Here is a 10,082-nt window from a genome sequence, read left to right as displayed (position 1 = left end):
CTTCGACATGTTTGTTTACCTTTTTTCTTTTCTTTTGTTTTGGTGGCCATTAAAAGACTCACTGGTGCAAACTGGTCCAGTGGAGGCTCTCACTGGAGTCCTCACGTAGGAGCCTTTGTTCAGAAAGTGTTGCTGGGGGACACATATGAGGGTATCTCGCATTGTGCAGACGTGGTTGGTTATTTTCATTGCTTCTAAATTTTATGAGAGGTAAATTTAATTCGTTTCAAGTTTTAGAGTTTGCTCAGGAGCTTCTTTACTAACCTGTGTGAGTTTAGGTCCTTTAGCTCCGGTCATGTTGCTGGTGTCAGCATCGTCCTCAAACACCTGAGTGATGTCGAGAGTCTGCAGCACGTTCTTCAGAGAGTAAGACTGCTGTAGCTTGAAGCGAGGAAACTGCACCTCCAACTTGCTGTTTACAACATAAAATAAGAGCTTTAATGTCGTGTGGCAGAAATGTTCCTGTTGTTTCATTAATGATCTGTGAATGTCAAACGGTGCGCAGTTCACTGTCATTTATGTTGATGTAAGGGGTGAAGGAAGGAAAGAAGGAAGGAAAAAAGATAAGGACAACAAGAGAAAGGAAGTAAGAAGGACATAAAGGGTGGAGAGAAGAAAGGAAGGCTGTTAAAGAAGAAAGCATACTGAAAAGAGGAGGGGGAGAATACAGATTGGAGAACCGAGCAAAGCAAGAAAAAGAAAACAAAGGAGAATTTAAAGAAGGGCAGGAAGGAGTGAAAGATGTAAAAGGCGAGGTAAGAAGAGATGAGAGAGAGGAGGTTCAAAAAGGAAGGATGTAAGAATAGAATGAAGGACTTGAAGACAGGAAGGAAGGAAGGAAGGAAGGAAGGAAGGAAGGAAGGAAGGAAGGAAGGAAGGAAGGAAAAAGAGAAGGAAGAAGATAAGAAGAGATGGAGGTGACTGAAAGAGGGAATGTTGCAGAAAATAAGAGGAATAAAAAGAAGAGCCTCTCACGTCTTCTTTAGCTGTTGGATCCAGCCCCGGACCTTCTCACCCGTCACTTCCTCCTCCACACTGGTGATGTCCACGTCTTCATCAGGCAGCACAACCAACATGGCCGCCCCGCCTGCCATCGGCAGCTTCAACACACCGGCTTTCACCGAGCGGTCGTACGCCAGGAAGTACTTATCTGACCCGAACATCATGGGGACCATGACAATGTGATACTTGTCCACGACGAAACGCTCATCCTGGGTGGTCGATGAATTAAAAGTTGTCCTGAACTGGGCTGAAACACAGAAAAACTTTATTTATAGACACAACAGAGACGACTCAAGTGCATACTGTGTCTGATCAGATATGTGAGTTATGAAATCTGTTGGGTTTTGTGCAGGAAGTTTTTAAAAACAGTTGTGATGTTCCACAAGAGACTCAGGTGTCCGGTAACCCTGCGCTCTGGCACATTACAGATGATACATACTTTGGAACGAGGTGGCAGTGGCGATCAGCAGCTGAGTTTGGGGGTCTATGGTGGACACCAGCTCTCTGACACGATTTCCAGTCTGCTCCTCCACCCACCGGTTGATGGTGTCGATAGCTTCAAACGGTGATGTGTAGGCTAGACTCTGAGTATTCCCCTCAAATTTTGTCTGAACCAGGTCCCGGTAAGATGAAGACACTGTGAAACTCTGGCTGGGAAGGACAGCCACGCCCTGCTGCATGTAAGCTTTTCCGTTCTCCTGCGAGACGTTCATCAGAGTCTGAAATACATCTGAGAACAGCAGATCCTGGTTTAAAACCCAAACACTGTCAGATATCCAGCTCCTGAATTCTGACCTCTAACATCTGACCTACCTGGGATGGTCTGCGGGTCCAGTCCGGTCAGCGTGAGTCCCTGCAGCAGCTGATCCTGGGTCGGGCCGTTGGTAGCACTTAACAGCGCCAACAGTCCGGCGGACACCGTGAGCGGAGACAGGAAGATGTTGTCGTCGGTACGGCTGGCGACGGCTCGGTACAACCTGGCAGCAAAGTCTGCATTCTTATTGGACAGATCCTTCACTGAGGCGTCAATGGTCTGAGAGGAGGCCGGACTCAGCAGGACGATGAGTAGTCCGACCAATGAAAGGGGGATGGACGGAGTCATGGTCTCCTCGACTGGAAGACACACAAACAGAAGCTCAGTTCTGTCATATTTGGAGGATTTATGACAAAAATAAAGAAGACAATATGCAGCAGCTTCTGGCAGCCAGAATTTCATCTGTAAAATGATGGTATTGACAGAAACAGAATGCTGAACAACACCAATATGAGATATTGCAGCAGTGGCATTACTGTTTGTTAGGATGCATTCCTGACTGTTCCTCTGAACAGCGGATGTTTTGTCAAACACAGCAGCATCGTGCTCTATTCTGTTCAATACCTAAAATGTTAACTGTACCTGTATTAGTCTGTGCACGAGAGATAATTAGTAACATTAACTGTAAAATGAGAGGGAAAAAACGGTATGTCAGTGTGATCTCTTGGGTCTCATATTGACATAGTTTTCACAATCCTTTATAAAACAACAGCCCATTAGAATTCCTGAAATTCAGTCATGGCTTTTGGTTTTTGTATGCCACCCAAAGACTTTCTCTTGGCCCATTTTGAAACATTTCTGGAGTAGCCCCTGCTATATGAATGTACAACTTCAAACAGGTAAGTCAGTGACCTGACTAACCCTAACCCTAGCCTACTGGAAACTGAAAAAACTAAAATAAAACTGGAGTTCCCTCCCCTGAGAATCTACAGTTGAAACCAGAAGTTTACATATACTGTATAAAAAGATACATAACCTGTTTTACTCACTGTCTGACATTAAATTAGACTAAACTTTTCCTGTGTTAGGTCCGTTAGGATTACCGAAATTATTTCTATTTGTTAAACACCAGAATAACGAGAGATCATTTTTTTGAGAATTTTTTATCACTTTCTTTAAAGTCAGAAGTTTACATCCACTAAGATGCCTTCCAACTATTTGGGAAAGCCCAGATGATGATGTCATGGCTTTGGAAGCTTTTGATAGGTTAATTGACAGCATTTGAATTAATTGGAGGCACACCTGTGGATGTATTTTAAGTCACACCTCAAACACTCTGCTTCCTTTTGAGACAACATGGAAAATCTAAAGAAATTAGCCGAGATATCAGGAAGGGAATTGTGGACCTCCACAAGTCTGGTTCATCCTTGGGTACAATTTCCATTTGCCTGAAGGTTCCACATTCATCTGTTCAAACAATTATACACGACTATAACCACCATGGGAATGTCCAGCCATCATAGGCTCAGGAAGGAGACGGGTTCTGTGTCCCAGAGATGAAGTGTTTTGGTGAGAAATGTGCGTATCAACCCCAGAACAAAAGCTAAAGACCTTGTGAAGATGCTGCTGAAGCTGGTCACAGAGAGAGTCATTATCCACAGTGAAACCAGTCCTGTACCGACATGGGCTGAAAGGATACTCAGAGAGGAAGAAGACATCACTCCAGAAGAAACATAAAAAAGACAGATTACAGTTTGTAAATGCACACAGAGACAATGGCCTTAATATCTGGAGACATGTCCTGTGGTCTGATGAAACTAAAACTGAACTGTTTGGCCATAATGACCATCGTTACATTTGGAGGAAAAAGGGGGAAGCTTGAAGCCTGAGAACACCATCCCAACTGTGAAGCACGGGGGTGGCAGCATCATGCTGTGGGGCTGTTTAGCTGCAGGAGGGACTGGTGCACTTCACAGAATAGACGGCATCATGAGGAAAGAACATTATGTGGAAATATTGAAGCAACGTCTCAAGACATCAGCCAGGAAGTTAAAGCTTGGGCACTAATGGGTCTTCAAATGGACAATGACTCTAAACATACCGCCTGATTAGCTACAAAGAGGCTGAAGAACAACAAAGTCAATGTTTTGGAGTGGCCATCACAAAGCCCTGATCTCAATCCTGTAGAAAATATGTGGCAGAGCTGAAAAGGAGTTTGGAGCAAGGAGGCCAACAAACCTGACTCAGTTCCACCAGTTCTGTCAGGACGAATGGACCAGAATTCATCAAACTACTGTGAGAAGCTTGTGGAAGGAAACCCAAAACGTTTGACCCAAGTCATACAGTTTAAAGGCAACGCTACCAAATGCTAAGGAAATGTATGGAAACTTCTGACTTTGAAGAAAGTAAAAAAAAAAAAAAAATCTCTCTCTTTTTTTTGTGGTTTTTCGCATATAGATATTTTTGTTATTCTTAGTTGCCTTAAACCGGGAAAGGTTTGTTTTGTTTTTTTTTCGGCCGTTGGGAAAAAAAAAAGGTTATGTGTCTTTTTATACAGTGTATGGTTTCAGCTGTATACCTCTCATATCTATGCCGATCAGGTTTACATGGTCTTGAAAAAGTCTTGCCTTCTTCAGAGACCCTCTCACTATCTGTCCACGGATCTTCAACAAATGCTGAAGCCAGAGCAAGTTAGGGCTTCTGCATTTATTTACACGGTGATGTAGCGCAGAAAGAAGTGAACCACTGTCACAGGCCTCAAAACTAAAACCTGAAGTTACCTCGATAACTGCAAAACCTGCTTCATAGCACAGACCTCAGAACTCCTCACAGCAGCTCAGGTCCGGTTCCCTCTGTGCTCTGACACTCCCACACACTGTTGTTTCAGCACAGCAGCTGAATGACAATCACGATTCTTAACCAACAAAAAAACCCAACAAATCTGAATGATATTCACTTCAGCAGATATGACTTGATGCAGGAATATCTTTAATTAAACCAATGTTTTGATGACAACCTGTGTAACAGTTTTATGATATATTTTCTAGCTCATGTGTTGACTGTGTGTGTGACTCTTGTTTATATCAGCTTGACCCTGAGGCCTTGGACTTAACAGGAGGCCTGATCTTGTTTCTTGAAGCTCCACACATCTGATTTTGTGTGGAGGCTTGAGTCTGACCGACCACACCTCTTTTCCCTCTGCTGGGAGGATTATGAAACAAACAAACACTGACTGTGACTTTAAATCTTTAGCTCTTGTTTTAGGGAGGCATGCTTCTGGTTTATTGCAACAAACACCTCTGATTTTTTTCTTTTGTTTATGTCGAATTTCCACAACAGCTATCATCAGACTGCTCCCTGCTCACTCACCGGTCACACATTACTGGGATAAATAAACAGAAGTATAAACATTCACTGTGACAATCTGAAAACAACTAAATCGAGCGCCTGCAGTTCTTTATTCTCATATTATCAGCTCTCAGATTGGACACATCCGGTCTGCAGGGCCGAGCCCGCAGCATCTCATGACGTCATCTGTTGTTGTTTATTTTCTGCATTTCCAAATCACACTTTGGATTGAAATGATTGTCTACGTATATGTGTCGACGCTGATCAATCGGTTATATTATATATTGATCAGCTGCAGTCAAAACCTGATGCATTGATGAGGTAACCCCCGGATCAGGTTTCTTATTGATCAACAGCTGATGATGCAGCCTCTCAGCCGGCTGCTGTAAACAACAACAAACAAGCAGACAAACAAACACCATCAGGCTCACCTTCAGATCCTTCTGCTGCTCTTCCAACTTTGATTGTCGATCTTTCTGCTCTGTAGCTTCACGCGTTGCGCATCACCGTTAAGCTCGCGCCCCCCGACCACCACCGGAAGCAACTGTACTGTGTCCCGTTATTTTCAAAATAAAGGTCCTGCCTCCAGATTACACACTGTATATACTTCGGCCCTAAGACAAACAGGAGGAAGGTGTTTTGCTAGTACAAAACACAGCAACAACGAAACATGTCGTAAAAATCAGCCACTTTCGAGCGGAGCTCAGCTTACACATGAAGTTACAGAAACACTCACATTCAGGTATATGTAGTATTGATTTAATTAAATATTATCAGGCACGTGTATCAGTTTATATGCAGCCTCCAATAGTTTTAATTATTACAAGGGAACCAATTAGGGCAATCTGTGATCTCTGTTTATGTTAAAGACACATGTTTTTAAGTGATGTCTCATGCAAACAAGTATCAGAAGAGTTTCAGTATAAATCAGTTCCTCTCAAACTACATCGCCACACTGAAAACATAGACAAGTAGTCAAATACAGGAGAAAGAAATACAAAGACAACAGCTTTCATTATAGATCTGTCAGATATTTAGACTGTCAGGCTGCCTGATTAAGTCAGACGATCGATTGAACAATGACTTGATGAGTCCCAGAATAAACCACTGAAGGACGGCAATACAGAAGAGAGTGGAAATAAACAGCAGCACACTGTGAATAACAACACAGCAATGAGACAGATATCACAGACTGTATCAACTCTACAGAAAACAGAAAGAAGCAGATCTGTGTTGTAAAAGTTTTCTAAGTCAGATGTAAACAGAAATAGAGTTAAACCACAATTCAGCTTTTAATAAAACTCCTCCAGCTTATCAATATGTTAAGTTTACTGAACCAACAGGTAGAGAAATAAATTATTTTAAACATTAAATGTAAGCAGTAACCACATTCCTGATGTTTGTCTGCAGGCAGGATTAGTTTCACGCTTTTATTTTGATTGAAACAAAAACATTTGATGCAGTCCGATGTTGTCCCGCTTTACAACAGTGGAACCGCGCATGCGCACTGTCAGAAACATCATGGAGTTGTCTGTTGTGTTATATATGAAGATGTGGCTGGGGTACAGACAGTACAGATCAACATACTGTTTCTACATTAAGAGAAAATTAATCGCAAAAAAAAACCCATTTAATCTGATTTCAAAAATTACGGTATTTTTAATCATGACAAACCAAAATAATTTGACAATAATCAATAATAGTTTGAACAGCTGACGGAGTCAGTGAGGTGTGGTTTGCAGCTCAGGAAAAACCCAACATGAGCTGAGCTGCTGTTTCACTATGTGGGAAGTTGAAATAGAGTTATTACACTGCATTCTGAGTATAAACACCTCATCAGCGGACAAAGTGAAGTAAATATTACTGCTGTCCAAATATTTCTGGACATACAGTCACTTGGTAAAAAGTGCATAAAACAAAAAAAGCCAAGTCCAAAGTTCTACTGGAAAACTTCCAATTTAACCCTGAGAGGCGCTTTGTGAATGAGAAAGCATATTAAAATTTCCATATATAATTGGCTGTATAGCATAAAAAACATAATAATTTGAACGCACTGTTGTGCCGACATTATCTAAATAAAGTTTATTCTGTATTTACAGTCAGTCAGACTTCCCGACTCCTCTGATGCCCTCCCTCCAGACAGCAGCATCTCGTCCATCTCTGGGCAGGTGAGGAGCAAACACCACTTCTAACCTGCGAAGGATGCTGCTCTGGTCACCAGTGACCACCGTCTCCTGGAGACGCCGCATCATCAGCCGAACCATCACCTGATTGGCCCAGGCCAAACCCAGAGCAGGGGACACGCTGGAGGACGAAGGGCTGAGACACAAAGACACAGAGAGGAACCAGATATAAAACTGCTGATCACAAAATAATAACAAATGCACACAATTTGTTAAACACTGTTTTCATACTGATCTCAAATGATGAAAAATATGTAGACTGCAGATTGAAAACATCAGTTTTATTTATTTAAATTATTTAAATTAAATGCAGCTTTAGATGAGTCAGAAAAATCAATAAAGTCATTCAATAAAACACATTTAATTTTATTTAAATTAACCAGATATAGCCCACTGGTGTTAATACCCTGACATCGAAGTAAGGTAACATAGAGGGCAAGGGATTGATAGTAAGGAAGAATGTAGAGGAAGAAAGGAAGGAAAGAAAAAAGGGAGGATAGAAGTAAAGGTGAAAGAAAGTCAGTAAGAAAGCAAGGTAAGGAAGGACAAAATAAAAATGGAAGGAAGGGAAAACAGAATGAAAGACAGAAGGAAGGAAAGGAGGAAGGAAACAAGCAGAGATGACAATCATGTGACAATAAAGAAACATGACTATTACCCCGAAATGTTGTTCGACTGGTTGAAAACATCTGTGACCTGAAACAAACAAACATCAGGTAGTTTTGATTATTGATCTGTAATCATCAGCATTGTACCGGCTGTGTACATATGTGGGAATTCACTGAAAACCAGGAGCTCTGCCATGGCGTCAGAGGACAAGTGTGCGTTACCTGGTTGATGCAGAGGACAGGCGTAGTGAACTCCTGGCTCAGGTGGTGCAGTGCGGAGGAGAAGGTTAGCATCTGTCTATTCCTCTCTAGCCAATCATCAGCCTGAAACTCAGACCTAAACAGAGCCGCCACCGAGTCCACCACCAGGAGCCGGACCAGACCCTGAGCCAGCAGGAGAGGGGCGCGGCGGGACAGACACACCTGGAGGGAGTCCTGGAGACAGACAAACCAGTCAACCTGTATATTCGCTACCACTTGTGATCTGATCTGAGGCCAGAAAATAAAACTCACAAGGTCGGCAGTGTGTTCGATGTAAATGTGGTCGCTGAAATGGAGGCTGCTGATCAGAGATGGAGGGACGTCCGAGCGCAGACTGGACTGTTCTCTGATCAGCTGCTGCAGACGCTTGATGGGAAACGAGTCCTCAGTGCAGATATACAGTGCTCCTGGAAACACGGCAGCAACACAGTTACACCTGGTTCATCAAAATTTCCACTGATTTAGTTACTGGCCTGAGCTCAGTAGTGATGGTGCGTTCACTGACCTGAGCTCAGTCCTCCATGCTGTGGTGGGTACTGTACAGATAGACAGAGCTGCAGGGCCAGCTGAGTCTTCCCTGCTCCACTTTCTCCTGACAGCTCTGTGACGCCCCCTACAGGTAGACCTCCCCTCAGCAGCTGGTCCAGCACAGGACAGCCCACACTGAGTCTGAGGCCGGACTCGATCCCAGGACACTCCCCCCGCTGCAGCTGGAGGGCTGAAAACACAGGAACACGTTGGTTAATACATGCCAAGCAATTGCACCGTGATATCAAATCATACTGTATCGTGTGTCTCTCTGACCTGTAACTGGAGGGCGTCTCCTGCAGGCGCTGGCAGTGACGGTTAACAGCTGCTGGACATCTGAGAGGGACAGACCAGTGAGTCTCTGCAGGTCCAGACTGGAAAAACACAACACCTCCCTGACAGACTTCAGTTTAGCTGGAGAAAGAAACAAACACAATTACAATCGAAAACAAATGGAGTGATTTGTTTCACCAACAAACAAGCAAGGAGCAAAACAACTACATTCAAGACTTCATAACAAGATACTGACGTTTACCATAAGCTGAGTGAGCTCTAACCAACATTTATACAAAATCTACTAATTTTAATGTTGCCTTGCCTTTCAGACCACACAGTTTTATAGGCATCAGTTCTTGAAGTCTTGAGAATCACAAGGAAAATTAAATAAAAACCATCCAGTGATATACAGTAAGTTCATATGTAATATGCCATTACTACTAAAACACAATATTGAAAGAGAATATTTTAAAGTTAGCTCTACTGGGTGACCACATTTTATTGGCAGCAAACCAGTAAACTATCATATTTGTCTGTTTACACCATCAACAATTTATTTTTGACTGAAGACTTGAGAAAGATCCTTTAACCTGCATATCAAAGTGGAGCGTTCAAAACATGATCGGCAAACCTCCAACCAAACTCTATGTAAAATCTAGCCGTTTTAACATGACATCATATGCTATAGTTTGATAAAGCCTAAAAGATTAATATTCACAGTACTTATTAGAGAAAGTATATTTAAATAAAGCATAGGCCGATGTTACTATTAAAGACCGCGTGTGAACATAATATGTTCAATTAGGCTTTAGTTTTTACAAAGCTTTTAGAGTAAGCGACAGAATATTAAAATGCCATTTTTCTGAGCGGAGTTTGGTGCAGCGGCTGTCACCTCTCCTCACGGCGGCTGTGATCCTCGGACTGAGCTCCAGTTGATCCCAGTTCATCTCCCCGCTGAGGACATAATACCTGCTGCTGCAGGAGATCACAATAAAACCACACACTCGGCTGGTACACCCAAACAAACCAGTTTGGTTGTTTGCTGGTCGGTTCTTTCTGCCAGAGCAGCTTCGAAAAACACCCGCGCGAACACGAACGTCATCACGCAGCGCCGGTTGAAAC

General features: G+C 42.8%; 2 protein-coding genes across 2 annotated transcripts; both read right to left on the bottom strand.

The window, feature by feature from the left end:
- Positions 1-216: 216 nt before the first annotated feature.
- LOC103370020 (protein Z-dependent protease inhibitor-like) lies at positions 217-5,639 on the bottom strand. The gene is made up of 5 exons (XM_008298921.1): positions 5,536-5,639; positions 1,816-2,115; positions 1,442-1,732; positions 976-1,249; positions 217-412 (listed from the first exon to the last, which is right to left on the bottom strand). The coding sequence occupies exons 2-5, from the start codon at positions 2,102-2,104 to the stop codon at positions 217-219; spliced, it is 1,050 nt and encodes a 349-aa protein (XP_008297143.1). The 5' UTR covers positions 2,105-2,115; positions 5,536-5,639.
- Positions 5,640-5,847: 208 nt separating this feature from the next.
- xrcc3 (X-ray repair complementing defective repair in Chinese hamster cells 3) lies at positions 5,848-9,969 on the bottom strand. Its single transcript, XM_008298919.1, has 7 exons — positions 9,853-9,969; positions 8,961-9,098; positions 8,662-8,874; positions 8,409-8,563; positions 8,118-8,330; positions 7,946-7,983; positions 5,848-7,423 (listed from the first exon to the last, which is right to left on the bottom strand). Exons 1-7 carry the CDS (start codon positions 9,905-9,907, stop codon positions 7,204-7,206), a joined length of 1,032 nt encoding a protein of 343 aa, XP_008297141.1. The 5' UTR covers positions 9,908-9,969; the 3' UTR covers positions 5,848-7,203.
- Between the last annotated feature and the right edge of the window lie 113 nt (positions 9,970-10,082).

Source organism: Stegastes partitus, unplaced genomic scaffold, assembly GCF_000690725.1.
Source record: "Stegastes partitus isolate 25-593 unplaced genomic scaffold, Stegastes_partitus-1.0.2 Scaffold1359, whole genome shotgun sequence".
Classification (NCBI taxonomy): domain Eukaryota; kingdom Metazoa; phylum Chordata; class Actinopteri; family Pomacentridae; genus Stegastes; species Stegastes partitus.
The sequence above is the reverse complement of the archived record's forward strand: the minus strand, read 5'-3'. Positions and strand labels throughout refer to the sequence as shown.

Bases quoted from the DNA above. Each gene is read 5' to 3' on its own strand.
- xrcc3 (XM_008298919.1), bottom strand. From the start codon at position 9,907: ATGAACTGGGATCAACTGGAGCTCAGTCCGAGGATCACAGCCGCCGTG. The intron at 9,099-9,852 runs GTGACAGCCGCT...TTCTTTCTCCAG, and splicing joins CACAGCCGCCGTGAGGAGAG to CTAAACTGAAGTCTGTCAGG. The intron at 7,424-7,945 runs GTAATAGTCATG...TTTGTGTCTCAG, and splicing joins CAGTCGAACAACATTTCGGG to CCCTTCGTCCTCCAGCGTGT.
- LOC103370020 (XM_008298921.1), bottom strand. From the start codon at position 2,104: ATGACTCCGTCCATCCCCCTTTCATTGGTCGGACTACTCATCGTCCTG. The intron at 1,733-1,815 runs GTAGGTCAGATG...TGCTGTTCTCAG, and splicing joins GGACCCGCAGACCATCCCAG to ATGTATTTCAGACTCTGATG. The intron at 413-975 runs GTGAGAGGCTCT...TGTTGTAAACAG, and splicing joins ATCCAACAGCTAAAGAAGAC to CAAGTTGGAGGTGCAGTTTC.